This window comes from Lagopus muta, chromosome 1 (genome assembly GCF_023343835.1).
Source record: "Lagopus muta isolate bLagMut1 chromosome 1, bLagMut1 primary, whole genome shotgun sequence".
NCBI lineage: Eukaryota > Metazoa > Chordata > Aves > Galliformes > Phasianidae > Lagopus > Lagopus muta.
The window spans coordinates 9,924,608-9,944,374 of NC_064433.1; the positions used below are offsets into that span (position 1 = coordinate 9,924,608).

Here is a 19,767-nt window from a genome sequence, read left to right on the forward strand (position 1 = left end):
TTTCTGCACATCCATTTCAGTAGGAGGTGTACAGAGCACATCCTTGCCAGCCCCGTGACCATAGCTTGGCCAGCAGCGTATGGGCCTACATGGGGAAGAGAGCTGAGAATTGACATGAGCACTTTTCCTGCTGGACAGAGATGAGCTGAGGGAATGTTGTGTTCTTCGGTTGGGCAAGTTGCCATGTGGGGCATTTCCATTCCTTATTCTGACTGGGTAAGGTTAGAGTGTTAATTCATCACCAAATAGGCTGTAGGTATTCTAATAGGAGAACATAGAAGATCCCAGCAGAGTTCAGGCATGAACTCATGTTGACCTTGAGGATGCTAGCAAGCAGCAGAACCAGGCAATTTTGGGGGAATATTCATGTTCAGAAATGAACTGATGCCCTTTATATATTGGGTAGTACTAGCCTTAAACAGAGGAGGGCCACAAGAGGGAGGAGATGACTTAAATTACACTCAAAGAAGTTGCCATAGCCTCGTATGACCTGAACCACACCACATTTTAAGACACTTTGCCCCATGGATTTCTCCAATCCTTTATGCCACTTGCAAAGTCTTTTCCCCATCTTGGACATCATCTCAGCGAACCCTATGAAGCAGTATGCCTGTCAAGTAAATTACCCCATACCTGTGGCTCTGTAGTTGCCCACTGCACCTTATAGCAGAGATCGTTGGTGCCCCTGCACCCTGTTAGCACAGCAGATGTGTTTGGATGAGAAGTTATAGCTGGATCTGAAGTGTTGCTACACGATGTGGCAAAGCAGAAAGGCTTGTTGCAACCCGGGGCTGGACTGTAGATACTACTCTGACTGTATGAATTTACAGGTTGCATTACTGTTTTAGAAATTGCTATTTTAGATTTGCAACCGAACCCTAAATCCTACGTGCCTACAGGTAGGTGGATAGGTGACGACAACTGGGAGTTCTTCCCACCAGCTCTGAAGTGCCAGCTCCAATCCAGAAACAATGTGGATGAGTGACTGCATGGTTTACAGATTGCAACTGAAATATCATGCTGGCGTGGAGCCCAGGCAATGCAAACACTCAATTCTCCATTTGTCTCAGCTTTGGTCCTTCTGCCACCTTTAAAAGAGAGATGAACACTTTCCTGTTTTACAGAGGCTGTTGTGAGTTAATACATTCAAGATTTTGGCACTCTGATACAATGGATGTGAAAATAGCGAGAATAGTGTCTGCTCTTTCATTTCCACCTGTTGGACTAATAACAAAAATGCAGAAGGAAGGAAGAAGGAAAGAAGGAAAAGAGATTTTAGTGAAAAGCTGTTAGTGAACTTTTAATTGCTTTATTAAATTACCTAAGCAACCTTTACCAGGTTTACTTTGTATGGAGCAGCCACAGAAAAGGGTGTATGCGAGCATAAAGGAAAGGCAATCTGAGTCGCCCGAGGGCTCTGCAAAAAAGTACATACGCTAGAGATATGATTGAGGAGGAAAGAGCCTGGGGACTTGCAGCGAGCCCCGGGGACCCGCACCGGGAGGACCTTCCAGAGGGCCATATACATACGAGTATATGAACGCACCCCAGGCTGGGCACACTGCTGGACGTGCGGCTGCTGCTCCTCCAGAAGGAGGAGGGGGATAGGGATTAAAAGAGGCACGAAGCACAGTTAAAAATAGCGCGCGGGAAGCTCGGAGGTGCGGCACGCCTCCCGGGGGCCCGGCCCGGCCCGGCCCGGAGCTCCCCGCTCCATGTAAGGAGCGCGGCCGCACAGCGCCCGCCGCCCGCCCCCGCCGCCGGCAGGAAGGCAGCAGCCGGGAGAAAGCCGCCCGCCGCCAACTCTTCTTTCTCTCCTCTCCCTTCAGGAGCCCCCACCCCGCCTCCTTCTCCTTCTCCTTCTCCTCCCCTTCCCCCCCCCCCCGCCGCTGCTGCTGCTCCGCAATCGGGGATAAATCAGGGAAGCGGACACACGCACGGAGTGAGCGGGGATCCGTTACAAAAGTAGCGCTGATGGCGGCGGATCGGATGAAGCTGGAGCTGCTGCCGGAGTAACAGAGCGGAGTGCCTCTCTCGCTCTCTCCTCTCTTCCCCCTCTCCACCCACCGATCTCCATCGTTTCTCCTCCTCCTCCCCACCCTCGGCCGCGCTTTCTGCACATCGCTGGGCTGTGCCAGGGGGCGGGCGGGGGCAGCGGAGGAGCCTTTAAAAACCGGCGGCCCCCCCACACCCGGCACGCACAATAATTGAATTTATTATTACCGTCTCGCCGACTTGGGGGGAAAAAAAAAGAGGGATCGATCTTCGATCAGGAAGATGGCTGCTGGCTGGCTGCTGGTCTTTAGCCTGACACTTTTCCAGTCCCTGGTGATGAACCACTCCTCGGAGGGCCCGTTCCCTTCGCCCACCACGTAAGTGTCTCCGGGGCAGCGCCGGGAACGGGGCGGGGGGCAGCGCCGGGCCGAGGGCATTCCCGGCGATGGGGACAGAGGTACCGAGCGCTGCTGAAAGTAACTCTGCGTGGGAAGCGGCGTAGAGGGAAAGCCTCAGGGGTTCGGCTGGGCAAAGAGGGGATCCGGGGGAACCATACCCCAGTGGCAGTCGGACTTTTGGAGGAGAAGGCTGCGCCTCCGACATCACTAAATATACACAGCCCGGCGGCCGAGCCGCGCCGGGAGGAAAGTTTCGAGTTACGCGGAGCCTGCCCCCTCCTCCCACCGGGGTTATTTCGGTCTGGCAGGAGTTTGGGAGCTCTAAAATAAATAAATAAATAAATAAAATAATAATAATAATAAAAAAAAAACAGAAAAAATATGTTAAAACTTGAGTGATTTTAGTTACAAATGAACTGCGGGTCGGTATTGCCGGCCGTTGAGAGGAAGGACGGCTCTGCCCGGAGCTCCGTTCACTCGCACCTGGCCGCACGCCAGCGCGCACCGGGAGTGTTTTGACAGCTCCGGGGTTTGTTTTATGTATGTGTTTGTTCGTGTGGTTTCGTGTGTGCGCACGCATGTGCACAAGCCGGGCTTTTGTAGCGAGCTTAAAGCCACACAACTAAGAGACCGTTTCCTTCCACGAGCCCAAGCGCCGGCCTTGGAATTGGCGCTTCCCAAAAGCACCTTTCAGAGGGAAGGTGGGAGTCGGTGCGAACACAGCCTGCTTTGACATGCCTTGGAGGCAGCAATCTTTAAAGCACCGTGTACTTATTAGCATGAAACTGCTGCCCAGGGTCGTGCGAGGATCACATAATGAAGGCAGGCAATACAAGGGCAAAAATAATCCAATTCATCATCTTTGAGATTCGGCTACAGATTGAAATAAGGTCTATGAACTAATGACCGTGTTTTCTTCCTTTTATTTTTTTCCTCCACACCTTGTTTGCTTTTATTATTATTATTATTATAATTATTATGTTGAAGCACTTACCTTAGTGCCTGAGCTGGGTTGAAGATATCAGTAGGGAACTTTTAAGCGGATGACTCACTTTAATGCATTTTACGTAAGAAAAAAAACAGTGCTGATGGGAGTCTTCCCCATTGTTTAACGCTGGGTGAAATTTATTGCCCTCGTTCACTCCGTGCAGAAGGATGAGTTTACAGCAATTACCAGCAATGCATTTTCACCAATTAGTACTTCTGGTAGGTTGTTATAATTGGATTCGGTTCTGGGTTTCGGTTCTGTTACAGGGGAATACAAAGATAAGCGTAAAATAACCACGTCTTCTAAATTGAATACATGTAGCCTTTCATCGAAGGGAAAACTATCTTAAGAAAATAATCTTTTGCTGTTTATAAAGACGTATCATATAAAAATAAGATTTAAAGCTGGGGCTTTAAATCAGTGCTTCCCCTGTGCTTGAGCTCCCGGGTCTGATTGCTTCTTTCTGTATTGCCAAAGTGTATCATACACAACCAACCACGCCTGATCTTCTGCACAGCTTTATCTGATTTTAAGAGAGGGAAATACAAAACCCTGTGAAAATAAAAAGAATGTAGAAAAAGAAGGTTGCATAATTTCAAATAGAACTCCAGATCACTTCTAAGCATTACATTATGCGATATTTATTTAAAATTATTTTTCCTGTCTGCCTGTGTTTGCCGTTTCCCTTCAGAATTTACCTGTACTGCCAGTCATGATAATAGGAATGGTCAACAGGGAAGCATGTTATATTAATGCAATTCTAATTATAAACTATTAAGTAATTATGAATATGGTGTTAGCAGCATCTTCGTGTCCTACACAAATAACTTACTGTTAGCTTTCTTTTTTCTTCATTATTACTCCACTGAAAAAATTATAGAAACAATATATAGCACCTGTCCATCCTTCATAGTAATATTTCTCCTTTTGAAACTGAAGTGCAAGCAGCACAACATATTGATAGAGGGAGAACTGCTTTGCAGAAGTAATGATGTAACAGGTGAAAGAGAAAACATTTTTCTGAATCTCTTTTAAGTCTTCACAGTTAGGGAGGATTTATTTCCTGCTGCAGATCACAAATGGGGAAGAACAAAGAGAAGTGAATGTCCTTAAAGTGAAGGATTTTATATTAAGAATATTAAAGATAGTAGGGAAAAAAAAAAAAAAGGAAGGAGAAGAAAATGAAGAAAAGAAGATATATTAATAATTGAAGAAGCAAAGATTAGCTGATACTGTATTCTGAGTGACCTGCCTTTTCCCATTATTTTCAGTCTGTTTTTCTTGTAGTTGAAAAGTTATGCTGAGGAAGCAGCACTGCCCAACTGTTGTATGAAAATGTGTATATTGAAGGCTGTGTAGTTTGTGATTTCATCTCCTCATCACTGTACGATCACTTTTCTTTCAGTCATCTGTTTCTTCTGCATCAGCAAATGCTTTTACTAAAGCATTCAGAAGTGTGTATCACCAATACAGAACCACACCAGCATGATGTATTTTTAGCAAAAATTACTGAATGTTTAAGCAATGCCTGTTTGATAGACTCTCAGGCATTGGATTCATTTTACTCCTCTGACATGGCAAAAAGGTTTTGGTATATTTGCCCAGCAATGTACAGAGAATTTCAAGTGGATGTGTGTGCTGTATGAAATGGGAGTCTTAATTTCTCATTGTAAATCTGAGCAGGTGGTGTAAACACATTTGTTGCTTCGTTTGTTGGAACATTTCACTGCAAATATTGAAAACTTCCTTTAATGAACAATTTAAGAATAGGAATAATTATGTCTTGATCTTTAGATCTAAGACTTACCTGCTGATAATATGCATTCAGAGATTTTGCTAAAAGGTATTGTTTTCATTGTTTTGTCTATCAGACATCTATTATACATTAGCTCTTAATTTAGTGTGTATGCTCTTTTAACATAGAAACTCCAAATATTTCAGTTGTACATGCACACTGCAGATACGTGAGAATGCCATTATATACGGTTCTCCTGTCCTTGTAGCCACAGTGTTTCTATTACAAACACTGTACACGATGCACTTCTTTCTTTATAAGCTTATTTATTTATTTATCATCCATTTCTATACAGAATTCTGTGGAAAATATACTGTCATGTGAATGTAGTTTTGCATGTTCCCTGGTAAAGGTGGCATGAGACTCTATTACTGCCATGTTATCTCTCCTGCACCAAAACAGATAGTCCGGAATTTAAAAACTGGTTTAAAAAATGCTAAAATTCCTAAGTAGACTTTTGGAACAGCATGTCTTAGTAGTGTTGATGTTTCTACTGATAATGAGTATCAGTTGATACAGAGATGGATCAACTGCTTCCAGGTAAGGCTGGCTGCAGAGCCAAATATTTTGATTTTTGACAAACATGGGACTAAAAGCTTTCAATATCAATAGTGCTATTTCTGCAATTACATCATTCTGGATATAGCTAATGTTATTTTCTCTGATTTTCCTCTTTACTCATTCTCTGTTTTTCCATATGTTTGAGTATTTGAGTAGAGAATAAATTGAGTAGAGAATAAATTATACATTACATTCAAGACAGATCTGCTAACTAGATAAATTGGTATAAAACATCTGAAGATAAAAATAATATACAGAGAACTGAATAATACACATACTATAAATATGTATATATATATGCATGTATGTATGCAGGCATAAAAGCCAAGGACGTTTTTAGAAAAGAAGCTGTGTAGCTGTGTATTCCTATTTCTTATTCACTTGAATCATCCTTACTGTTTTGGTGTCATTAGGACAGCTCAGGGAAGTCTGTATGAGTCATATGAATTAGGGCTTGCACAACTGAGGTGTCTGTGTTTTTGATTTCTTCACGTGAACTTAACCAGTGTAGGTCTTTGTGAGAATGTTGCTGGGCTTGGTACGCAGCATTGCCTGCCGTATAAATCAGTGACTGAATGTAGATGGAAGATATTTACAATATGTCCTTTTCATCTGTTTCTACCAGTGTAGATGGGGAGTTTGACATCACTTACATACATACAGTCTCATTTTTTAGCCTAAAATCTGTGAAGGAAGCATATCAAATTTACAGCTGATGCTGATTAGAAAATACAGCCTCATTAGTAAAATATCAGGCTCCTTCTCATTTGAAATTTCTATTTTACAGTCTATTTAAAAATTGTCACTATTAGGAAAAATCTGTTGACGTGGACCTTCATAGTGGTGCTTTGGAAAGGAAGTCAAAAGATGGTGTTTGGTACGACAAGGAAGTGCAATATCACCTCTTAGTGTTTTCTTAGCAGCACATGTCTGGATGCAGAGAGTTATGCATGATTTATAAAGTCACAGATTTTTAAAAGTACTGCTCCAGTCCATTCTTCTAGTAGAAACATAGTTAAAGATCAGTGCAAAACAGCTTGTTGATTGGTGTTTTCTTTTTGTGAGCATCTTTGCACATGTGGTGGTGATAAAGGCAAATTATTATTTGGATCCACAAAGCACTTTTCTGTTTTGCATACTTTATGATGTAAATTGTGAATGTTTATTTTTTATTATTCTGTTTTGTTGTTGTTGTTGTTTGCTTTTGTTTCCCTCTTAACAATTTATACTGGGGCTTTGAAGCTCACAAATTCTATAATTTTACATTTTATTAGGTATGAAAATTCTGATGAAAACATTAAAATAGACACTGAACATAAAATATGAAATTTCATTGAAATAAATCAGCATTGTAGAGTTTTCTTCCATCTTTCATTTTGCAGTGATGCTATTTTCAGAGCTGCATTGCTCATACCCTGCAAAATGATTTTATCCAAGAATTCAGCTGCTAGAAAGAGAGCTGGAGCTTGTCAGCACATTAGTCTGCAATGTATTCATTGTTACATAGAAGGCCCGTCACACATATCTTAAAAAATATTTATCTGGCAGACCATTTAAATTGATGGAAACATGGTCAAATTATTATTACTTAAATCTTTTATTACAAAAAAAAAAAAAAAAAAAAATAGACTGTAGTTGCCCACTGATAACTCTGATTTGACATGCTTCTGCCTTTGTTCTCTATTCTTCCCTTCTGTGAGAATCTTTTAGCCAAGGCAGTATTATATTCCAGACTGATGTTTGACTTAAAACCCTGACAGATAGGGCTTATGATTCAAGAGCATTTTAGTAGTTTAAGAGAAAAATGGCTCATTCTCTTTGTTATTGAACATAGTAAAAGCAGAATTGGGCCCCGGTCTGTTTTGCAGTTTTTTAATTTTTTTTTTAATTTTTATTTTTCCAGTAATGCAAGAGCTTTTGATCCCTGTATACTTTAAATACATATTGTGCCCAGAGTGTTTATAAAATGGTAGTGGCAAGTACGGGCTACAGAAAATGTTGTTCTCAAGTGCCTTGTTAAAACTTCTGCCTTAGCAAAAGAAAAGATTTAGCAGAACGTAACACTGGAATAAATTTTTTGGACCATAAATAGAATTTGGCAGAGCCAGATTCCGTACTCCATATTCTTGTAAATGTTGAATCAGACTTCTTGGTAGAAAGCGTTCTCGGTGCTAAAGTAAAACATATCTAGCACCTTGAAAATACACAGAAGGTTTTAAAAATATATATCCATGAAATAATAACTGTTACTCTTCCTACCACTGAGCAGTGCCTGTGCTTTGTGTCTTTGGTTGACCTTAACCCATTCCTGCATGGGCTTTTCCATTCTTCTTCAGACACTGAAGGTTGAGTATCAATGAATAATGATTTGCATTTGAGGATACGGCTCTGATTAATATCTCTTGTCTCTTTTATAATAGCCTGATCCTGTTCAACTTTTCTCAAAGCGTATCGGTTAATGCTGTGTTCTTTATGATCAGTCCAAGAGCCTCATTTTGCAGCAGTTACGCCACTGCTTGCTATAGCAAATTGGTTATTGCCATTACGCAGTGGCACAATTCTTCTTCATTCTGGATTTACAGCAATAAAAAAGAACTGGAACCAATATTGTTTGCAGAATATTAAGCAGTATAGTGTAAAACACAAAGTGCTTCATGAGTGTTCATGCGTTTGATACGTAACACTGACAGTAAGTACACCACTCTCAACTCAGTGTATTTCTCAGTGATGCTTACGTGTTGGATATTCTCAGTTTAGGTCCAGGCTATGCAGCTAGAATTTAAAAGTGCCATTGATAGTTTTAGAAAAAATCAGCCTAAGAGTGATGGTTTTTGGAGTACACCTCAGCACTTTTTAATAGCTAAAAATTAATGATGCATGCCTGCAGCCATGCAGATCAGGAGGGATTTGTCTTTTCCATCTTCACTGCTTCCCAAACTATTTATTGACTCAATTGTTCACACTTTCCTTCCTCCCTGCCTTAATAAATGCTAGAACTCTGTGAAGGAAAAGTCCTCATCTGTCTCTGCCCATAATGCCTTTCTCTGCACCATCAGCAAAGAGATGACAAAGACAGGAAGCTGAATCTGCTTTTTATATAAAGTTTTGCTATTTATTTACAAAGATTCTAACAAGTTTATGAAAAAGATTGGCATTATTTTGCATCAACGTATCAGCAAGCTTTTGCAGTTAATTACAGCAATTCAAAATCAGGCTTTTTTTTTTTTTTTAAATCTGAGGCAGACCTGGAATACCTGTAGAGTATGAATGTGAAGTTATAATATTGCTGACTATTATTAAAAATGTTTTATCAGATTTTTCACCTTCTTTTGAGTTACATTCTCAGTCTTCATTTAGGAGTGTTGAGAAAAAGGCTACAGCCTGACTTTGTAACAGATTTTCTATATAGCAGTTTAAACATTTCTTAACATATCTTCTGTTTCCCCAGAGCCATGAATTGAAATGCAGCAAGAACAGGATTTATTTTTTTTTTTTTTTTTTGAAGTAATTTGTGCTATGGATTGTATGGGCTAACAGTCTTTTGCACAGCAATTGCTTTCTTTATCATGGAGGCATGTATTAGTTTGGGGGTCTTAGTTCAGGGGTCTTTTTTTTTTCCCCTATATGATTTGTGAAGTAAATAAGAACATGAAGGGGTTTCTGAGTCTGAACTTTAGATTTTGTAGTAATAAGATGGAAAATCATATTATTTTTTTATTAGAAGAAGAAAAGCTGAACTTGTTTCATCCAAATAATGTTGTACCTCAGTTGTTTCCATCTCCTGTTTTTTAGCGCAGACCTCTACCTGGCTGATCTAAAGTGTTAAAACCAGTTAATAGTCCCTAACCTTTGCTGGACTTTGTATCAGATTTTCCTAAGTGTGGACTAAAAATAGGAATAAAATAGAATAGAAATAGTCATAGAAATAAAGTTAGAAAATTTCTCTAGGCAAGGGTCATAGGCAGGACTAAGGCCTAAATCAAGATGTGCCATTTATCTCATTGTCACTTTTAATACCATGTTGCATTTTTCTTTCTGCATGAAGGCAGTCATAAACAGTAGTAAAAAGGAAGTTTTCTCATTTTTGAAATGTGGAAAAATTTGCCATACATCATAGCCTGGACTCCTAATAATGAAACTTCTTCCCTGGGAGAAAAATGAGTCCTGGCCTCTTGTGTATGATAGAATGGTTTGAGTCGGAAGGCACATTAAAGGCCATCTAGCTCTAACATTCCCACTGTGGGTCCCATCCAACCTGGGCTTGAACACCTCCAGGGATGGGGCATCCACAGGTTCTCTAGACAACCCGTTCCAGTGCTGAAACTCCCTCGGACTCTTCTCATAGGAGAGGTGCTTCAGCCCTCTGTTCATCTTCCACACCATCCTCTGGACCCGTTCCAACATCTCCACGTCTTTCTTGTGCTGGGGGCCTGAGCCCTGGGTGCAGTTCTCCATATGGGGCCTCACAAAGCCAAAGATGGTGAAGTGAAATGCCTTGTGCTGTGATCTGGAAGAGCTTCTGTTTGTTGGCAGTGCAGGAATGAAAGGAATCAAGTGGAGAAGACCACAAGTATGAATTTCAGAGGTAAAACTGTTTTTAGGCATTGACAGATACGGCACAAGCAGCAACCTCCAGGGAATTGTCCTCATTTGGATGTTCCCTTCTCATTCATAATTTCCTCTAATAGCTATGATATGGTGGTTTGCAGCAAAAAACAATTATGCTATCTCAGTTAAGGTTTGTACTATTTTCTTCCTACACTTTGACAAGTGAGTAACTTTCACACACATAGGTCCAGCATGCCATTAAAGTTTTGAAATGTTGGGGTGACAATCTCATCGTTCCATTAAAACTTAGGTTTTGATTTATAATACTCTGTTGTGAACTAGCTCAAAAATTCTTAATTTCATAAATGGCTGAATGGACTCTCAGAGTAATTATTTCCCCGAGTGTGGATTTGAATAGCCCACTTAATAGATATGTTATATGGATCCTAAATGCAGCCCTGTATTCAGATGTAGTGATCTTTACTTGGGGAGTGCTCTGCCCAAAGAGGTATGCTGGCACAGTGTTCTGTGGATTTAATCAAGAAACGCAGTGCCTTCAGGTGCTGATGTCAATGTACACATTTGTTTTTGCAGAATATACTTGATTTCTTTTAATATACTGAATTAGGATAAAAAGTAACATCTGGTATATTTTTCTTCAGTAAGTAGTTAGAGATTTAATTCAGAGGTTATTGTATGTCCGTGTTTTCTGTTAGTCTGATATGTAGTTTAATATATTTTTTTTACAGATGGATGCAACAAGCCTGTCAGATTTTTTTTTTTATTTTTTTTTTTTTTTTGTGTGTTCAGAGACCAATTAAAGTGGAGGGGTAAACTAGTGCCTGACAAGAGATGGAAATCACATGTGTTAAGTAATGAGTTTTGTAGTACTGTGATCTTTTATGGAACTTTTTTCTTCTTTAGGATGAATGCAGCTGTTTGTATATTTCCTAATCCAGCAAGTATGTCTTGATTTGTGCCTTTTGTCATAAATGAATTAACTCATGCCTATTGTAACCTTTATCTCCCCCCCCCCAAAAAAAACAAACAAACAAACAAAAAAAAAACAACAAAGTAATAGGAGAGGTAATTGTTTCCTTTATTTGATTTCCCTGTGGTGTACATCTTCAGTTGCATGCATCCTGGCTGAGCGCCTCATTAGTATGTGTCTTTCTCCATTATTATCTGCCTCTTGTTACCTGTTTTGCATTATTACTTAAGTTTTTGCACCTTCATTTCACACACTGATTTCTGTCATCAGTAAAGTAGGAAGCTGAAGCATTTTACCATTTAGTCAAGCAGGGGTTTATTGTCAAGATTAATTTGTTAGTTAATGCCTCCAAAGCCTTCTGTACTTGGTAAGCGTTCTTAAGCTGTGAAGGCCTGTTTATAAAGATATTTTTTTTTTCCTGCTATATTCCCACCTTGCTTCAGATACTTGCATGACTAAATCTTTCCTGGCTGGAAAATACTCTGGTTTCTCAAGGATTTTCTTTTTTATAGAATCTTTGTAGAATGGTGCCATCATATCTGTTCCTTTTGGTAACTGGAGATCTGGGGATCTTGGGGAACTTGAAGAAGTTAATCCCCATGATCAGTACTTCTTTGATGCACACAGATTGTAAAACATAAGCTTACCAGCATTTTTAGAAACTAACAGGAGTCAGCAAAAATCTGCAGACTGTACAGTGGGAAAAAAAGGCAGCATATCTGATTCATGCCAACACTGCCTGTTAGCTGTGCTCCTTTGCCACACTGTACACACTGTTGAAGATGTAGGAGATGTAGATGCCCAGCTTGTCTGAAAAGTGGACTGTGAGTGCTTAGCGTTTTCTAATTAAAATAAAGGCAGTAGCAGGGTACAACACTAGCCCGTGTGAATTATGACACTTACGCTCATTAACCTGATCTGCTACCCACTTCTCTTGGAACGCTGGCTATTGCTGTTTTTATTTCTTCTGTTTCAATTTCTAAAATGGAAATGATATCCTACTGCCATCCTGCTTGAACAAGTGTGTTGCATATTGCAAAGTGTCCTGCTTCTGTGAGAGGGATGGTCACAGAAGTATGTAATTAGTGCTGTTCGGAGGGTCTGACATCAACTTATTTCTATTCATGGACTAGGAACATGCTAAAGATTGCTATTAATGATCACTAATTGCCTGATAATCACTGAGGCAGCTAAGATTTCAAGTAGGAGTTACATAGTTTTCATAGAAATTACTTTGCCTTGCCCAGTAATATGGGCATACGTATATGTCAAGTATAAGAAATATGTCAACAGCAGAAATGTTGACATCACAGTTGGTTTGGGCTTTTTTATTTTTTATTTTTTAAATTATTATTGTTATTATTTATTATTATTTACCAAGCCATTTTCTTGCCTTGGAATCTTCTGGATTAGAGTTTCATGTATCCTGAAGATATCTTAAATTAGGCTGGGACAGGATTACTAATATATGCAGGAACATGTCTTGTGGAGATTTCATTGTACAATACACATGGGGAAAAGGTTTGAGGTAACTGGAAGCAGAATCTGGTCCTTCTAACTGATTAGAAATACACGACAGATTAATTGGTTTGTTGCATATACTCTAAATGTCTTTGAAAATGATGAGGTACCCAATTTCATCCTTCTTTGCACCGGTGTAATTTCAGCAAAATGAGTATCAGACCTGTATCATTTAAATTCCAGTTGCATGGATGAATCCACACAAAATAATTTCTGATTAAGCACATACAGGTTTCATCCCCCCAGAATAAGTCATCACTGTCAAGGCCTCATTGTAAAAATTATATAAAATAAAATGTAGTACATGATTATATTAGGCTATACAAAGGGGAATAGTAAGATATTGCAAGGAAACCATGCGTGATATCAGATGTGGTCATTTGTCTTCCTTTTAAATGATAAGCTATGGCAGCACTTCATTGTCTGTGCCCCACTGAGCAAGTGTCCATGTGAAAAAGAACTTCGTAGCGTGCTGGAAGGCACTGAAAAACACTCCCAGAAATTAGGAGAAAGCATGTTTTTATAGACGTACAGAGTTGTTAGGAAGAAATACTTTTTAAAATACTTTAACATCTAGAAATATGAGGGATGGTTTTAAGTGACTTTCACAGTTTACTTTTTTGTGGTTTTTTTTTTTTTTCCTTTTTATTTGTTTTGCAATTAGTTCTAGGGCTCAGCACTGCAGTTTAGAATGGTAGGAATGAGAGAAGTAATTTCTTTGACCCCTCATTATGCAAAACTGAATAATTCGTTTACCTTCTAGTATGAAATCCTGATTTTCAGGCCACTAAATTTAAAATCAGCAAGAAAACTGGAAAAAAAAACAAATAAAACCACTTTTTTTTTTTGTGCTCCTCTGTTTATTCTGAAATGTGATGTTATTACATGATGAGGCCATAGGGTGAAATTCTGATGTGATAGCTTCGTTCTTATTAGCAATACTTGAATGGTATCTGCTGTGTGTTACTAACCTCGATGCATTTTTTTTCAAACTGAGACTGGAATTAAAAGCACCCATCACTTGTTTGGAGAGTGAGAAATAAAATTAGAAAACAGTCATACCTAATATTGTAATTGATTTCTGGAGTAATGCTTTGCAGATATTTTGCTGCTTCTGATTTTGCTTGGCATAATGTCATTTATTCATCAAGTCAGTTATTTCTATGGCCCGCAAGGTACCTTTGCATGAAAATGCTCAATTATTCTCACAAATATCCATGCTTCAACAAACAAAGATATTATGCACTCAGTTATGATGCTTTCAGCTTGGCAAGCACAGGTTAAACATCAGTGATTAAATATTTGGTTCCACGTATCTAATTACCTGGGGATCTATTTCTTTCTAGTGAATAGTATTCTGGTCTACAATAGTCCCATTATTCTCCATGGGATAAATCTGTTCATAGAAAAAAGAGCTAATCAGTCTTTTAAAAAAATCTGTGTTAAAAGTACATTATTAGGTAGTAAACCTCAATACTTAATAATTAGGAAGTGCAAGTTATTGAAATTGCTGCTTGGCTTTCATTTTTTTTCCTTCTACATCTCCATTGTGATCCAGTGCCCAGTTACAGAATCAACTTATTTTTGCAGCTGGAAACTTATTTCACTGAGTGTATGAAGTGGATACATAAGAGCAGAATTATACTTACAATGTGCTTACATACTAAAATGGAGATGTGTATTTATTTTGGTTATCTGACTTTATATCTGTTATGATTTTGACTTAATAAGAAGAGTTTTGAATGCTTTTTTTTTTTCCCCTCTCTGTAGCTTATTATTCAAAATGTAACTCCTACATAAGATGACCCAGGACAGTTGGATTTCACAGATAATTTTAGTAAAGCTGAAAAGAATGTACTTTGTCTATGGCAGTGAAAACCTGCTTCCAGTAATAGCTTCCAGTTTAGGGAGAGTCTACAGAAGCACCTGTCTCTGAGAACTGAAGGGGAGGTATTGGCCAAAATCTCTGCTTTGAACCCAAAAGCATAAACAAACCAATAAGGAAAGAGATGTTTCTGAGATATGTTTGGATGTTCTGTGTTGCTTGGATGTTTGGATCTTCTGCTGCAGGAAGAGAATAGCTGGTTAGTCCTATTTTTAAGCTGCTTTTAAGTTGTACTACTCGGTTTTTAAGCTGTATTACTTACATATATACAACCCTTCACTAGATGGAAATTACTTCTCATCAGCAAGTTTCCCTCGGCAAGTTTGCTGATGATACAAAGTTGGAAGGATTGGCTGACACAACTGAAGGCTGTGCTGTCATTCAGCGAGAGCTGGACAGGCTGGAGAGCTGGGCAGTAAGAAACTGGATGGGGTTTAACAAAAGCAAGTGTAGAGTCTTGCATCTGGGGAGGAATAATTGCATGCACCGGTACAGGTTGGGGGATGAGCTGCTGGAGGGGAGCTCTGCGGAAAGGGACCTGGGTGTCCTGGTGGACAACAGGTTGGCCATGAGCCAGCAGTGTGCCCTTGTGGCCAAGAGGGCCAATGGCATCCTGGGGTGCATTAAAAAGAGCGTGGCCAGCAGGTCAAAGGAGGTGATCCTCCCCCCCTACTCTGCCTTGGTAAGGCCTCATCTGGAGTACTGCGTCCAGTTCTGGGCTCCCCAGTACAAAAAAGACAGGGATCTCTTGGAAAGAGCCCAGCAGAGGGCCACGAAGATGGTGAAGGGCCTGGAGCATCTCCCCTATGAAGAAAGGCTGAGTGAACTGGGTCTGCTCAGCCTTGAGAAAAGAAGACTGAGAGGGGACCTGATCCAGGTCTATAAATATCTAAGGTGTGGTGGGCAGAATGGCGAGGCCGGACTCTTTTCAGTGGTGAGTGGAGACAGGACAAGGGGAAACGGCTGGAAACTGCAGCATAGGAAGTTCTGCACAAATGCGCGAAGGAACTGCTGTACAGTGAGGGTGCCAGAGCACTGGAACAGGCTGCCCAGGGAGGTGGTGGAGTCTCCTTCTCTGGAGATGTTCAAGACCTGCGTGGATGCCTACCTGTGTGACCTGGTGTAGGGGGGTTGGACTTGATGATCTCTGGAGGTCCCTTCCAACCCCTACAATTCTGTGATTGTTTCATAGGTGTTATTTTTCCTGAAAATTAATGGGAAATGTCAGCAATGTATGACTGAAATGCTCCTAGCATTCTTAGTTACCTAACTGGGTGGGAAACTCATGCTTCTTGTGTGAGCGTTTAGCTCTACCTTTGATGTTTGGGGTTATTTTGGGAGTAAGCATAGGCAAATTTAAGAAATTTCACAAGCATGTGAAATTTTATGTTTTGAGTGTACCAGATCCAGATGTATACACTAACATTTAATGACATATATTTGGATAGAATTTAGTCAAGGATTTCTTAACAGCCAAACAGACATCCTGCAAGTTGGAGTTCTGCAGTCTGATTAATTCCAAGATTGCTTAAAATAAAGCAGCTTGTATTTCCAACAATGAAGCATCCCTCCAGTCCCCATGAACTGATAAAACAAGCTTGTTTCCATTTAAATTTGCTGTACTGTGAGTGGGTTTTAGTCCAAAGTCTTCAAATAAATATATGATAAGCAAATATAGTCTGTAGGAAGCACACAGTTTTGTTTGTTGTTGTGGAATGGAGTTTCTAATTCAAGAGCAATTTAAATTTCCATCTATGATTTTTTACCGTGTGATTTGACTTGGACACACATCCTCTGTGTGACATTTCTTTCACCTGGGAAAATTGAATAATGAAAAAATAAAGGTTTTCTTGTCTGATAATATGATCTATTATCAGAATGGAACAATTACAAAATCTTTCTAGCGCTCAGTGTCAATCTAAACAAAATCAATGCTGAAATAAGCACTATTTAAAAGAAGTGTTGTTGTATTACAGTGTTTGTGTAGCTCTCTGAGAGCCCAAAATAATGCAGTAAAAAAATTTTCTGGGGCTTTAAAATACCACCGTGTAATGACTGCCTGATTTTTATTTCAGTTTAAGTCATTCACAACTATATGCATGCCTCCATACAAATTGAATGCCTTACCATTGCTACACTTAGTTTTTCCAGAAGACTAGCTTATTCTATGTATCTCAAAATCATCTGGGGTTTGAAAGTGATGTTAGGATCAGATTAAAGCCATTAAGGAATTTGTTAGAAAAATAAAACAGGAAGTTCAGGGTTGGTTTTTCAATTCTTATCCAGGTTCTCTTTCATACACGATGTATAACCAATGGATATTAAGATGCTACAATCATAAAATAAACAAGAGAGTTAGGCAAAGTAGATTATGATAACAAAAGAGAATAAATGGAAGGCTTACCCTTAGTTGGGCTCACCACAAAACACCAGAAGAAGAGATCTCCAGACAAGATCCTTCCCCACTGGTATCCAGCTCTTAAATAGGTCTAGGAGAGGTGGAGCCTGGCTCCACCCCTTCCGGCAGCACAGGTGAATTGCCTTCAGCTGTGCTCCTCTGGCTGACTCATGGCTCGCCTCAGGTGATCAATCAGATTGATTCAGTTCAGGCCGTGACTCAGCAGTTCCCATACATATGAGTTCTTCAAAAGGGCATAGAAAATTCTTTGGACAGTGTAATACCTTGTACAAACACTTATTTTTGTTATTATAAGTCAGATAAGAAGAAGGATATGGATAGAAGGTGCTGTTAGAGTTGTGTAAAAGTGAGTGCCTGTTCCAGCTGTTAGCTGCCTTGCAGGCTTCAACCCACAAATAAAGATTAAGGAAATTCAGATTAAATACACAAAATGTATTAATAGCACAGTTAGGTGTGCTCTGAAACTTTTTCTTGTGCATTTAAACCATTGAAGGAAGTAGATCAAGATATGGGTTTGTATGGGAACTGCTGAGTCACGGCCTGAACCTCTGATTAATCACCTGAGGTGAGCCATGAGTCAGCCAGAGGAGCACAGGTGAAGGCAATTCTCCTGTGCTGCCGGAAGGGGTGGAGCCAGGCTCCAGCCCTCCTAGACCTATTTAAGAGCTGGCTACCAGAGGGGAAGGATCTCTTCTGGAGATGCCCTCTTTTGGTGTCTTCTGGTGAGCTCAACTGAAGGGTAAGCTCTTCTACTTACTCTCTTTTTGTTATCATTGTCTGCTTTGCCTTACTCTCTTGATTCTATTGCAGTTATAACATCTTGATATCTATTGATTATACGCAATTATATTGTGATTATAACATTATAACATTTTATAACAAGGGCTTTTCCTTCATCTGAAGGAATTATTGCTAATGGTTCTGAGATACAATATATTTTGTTATTGACTTTTGAGGACTTCTTTCAGCAGATCTGTGTATAACTTTAATATTTACCACATATATGACATATTTGCTGCCAAGCTACCCCAGTATGAAGCATTGTGATTGTGACTTATGTCCTCTTTTGTCTTAGGCTATATCTTTTAGTAAAATAAATTTTGATCTTTTTTTGTTACCACGATGTGGGACAAAATAATGCTCAAATGACATAGGAATAATCTGTTATCCCTGAGTTTTTTTTTAGTGTGTGTGTGGTAGCAGAGTATTTAAAAAGCCATACAAATTACATGTAGGAGGGAATCTATTGCAAGATTTAGCTCTTCTCTCTTATGCATTTCTGAATGTAATTTAGCAGAATTTATCATACACAGTGCAATTTAATATGCTACATTTAATTATTCACTCTCTCAGACCAGGAGATGAATTTTCTTCTCCACAGACTTCAAACAGCAGCAATGCATGCCCCATGTATGGGAGTCCCTGCTCTTATTAGTATAGTATGTAGAAGCTCCAGTCATGGAACAACCCCCATATCTCATACAGGATTCATAATATTAAGTTTATGCGACAAAGATCCATAGACAGGAAGTCTGGCACAGAAACAGCATCCCTAGGAATGATAAAGCAATATAGTTCATGTCTCCTGAAGGTTTTCTCTGCTTACTGATAATACCTGTAGGGAACTAAGTAATGGCTGGCAAGAGTTATATTATGAATACCAATTTGCATGTCAAATCATTTCCTATTATTTTTCTTCTATGTGTTCATGTTTATAAAAACGTAGGACAGACAGGGTTGTAAGGCAGGCAGATATTAAATAACTATATGGTTTAATTTTCAACAGATGGGTATAACTTCTGCCATAGATTACTGATATATGATAGAACAGAATGTTAGCTAGCCCAGTACACGCTACAAGGAAGCTCATAAGATTTTGTAAAAATATGTGATCATGCTTTAGGATTTCTTAGAACTTGATGATTCTTTCTTAACAGACTTGAGCAGTGGGCCCTGAAAACCTTATGAGGTTCAACAAATTCAAGTGCAAGGTTTTGTAGCTGAATTGTGGCAACCCCCACTATTGATACAAGCTTGGTGATGTAAGGATGAAGCACAACCCTGCCATAAAGGACTTGGGGGTACTGGTAGGTGACAGCTGGACATGAGCCAGCAATGTGCCCTTGCAGCCTGGAAAGCCGGCCATATCCTGATCAAAAGAAACATGGCCAGCAGGGTAAAGGAGGTGATCCTGCCCCTCTGTGCTGGTGAGGCACAAGGGATGGAACACCTCTCTTGTGAGGACAGGTTGAGAGAGGTGAGGCTGTTCAGCCTGGAGAAGAGAAGGCTGTGAATGACCTGAGAGCAGCCTTTCAGTATCTGAAGTGGAGCTACAGGAAGGAAGGGGACAGACTCTTTAGTAGTGTTAGTAGTGTTTGTTGTGAGAAGACAAGGGGAAATGGTTTAAAACTAAAGGAGGGAAGATTTTGACTGGATATAAGAATAAAAGTTTTTTGTAATAAGCATGGTGAGGCACTGAGACAGGTTGCCCAGAGGGGCGGTGATGCCCCATCCCTGGAGACATCTGAAGTCAAGCTGGATGGGACTCTGAGCAACCTGATATAGCTGTGGTGTCCCTGATTATTGCAGGGAAGTCAAACAAGGTGACTTTTATGAACCCCCTCCAGCTCAAACAATTTGATCATTCTATGAATTGTTTTACCAAA

General features: G+C 39.8%; 1 protein-coding gene across 7 annotated transcripts in view; it reads left to right on the forward strand.

The window, feature by feature from the left end:
• Positions 1 to 1,864: 1,864 nt before the first annotated feature.
• CACNA2D1 (calcium voltage-gated channel auxiliary subunit alpha2delta 1) overlaps positions 1,865 to 19,767 on the forward strand; it is a 356,904-nt gene continuing 339,001 nt past the window's right edge. For 2 of the 7 annotated variants that reach the window (XR_007374551.1, XM_048933427.1), the window contains exon 1: positions 1,865 to 2,372. Coding sequence is in view for 6 of the 7 variants with exons in the window: in XM_048933427.1 (XP_048789384.1) it covers positions 2,278 to 2,372 (95 nt within the window). In the remaining variant the exon portion in view is untranslated. The remainder of the gene's footprint in view (positions 2,373 to 19,767) is intronic. The other 5 variants (XM_048933422.1, XM_048933426.1, XM_048933423.1 and 2 more) reach the window with 3 other exon arrangements.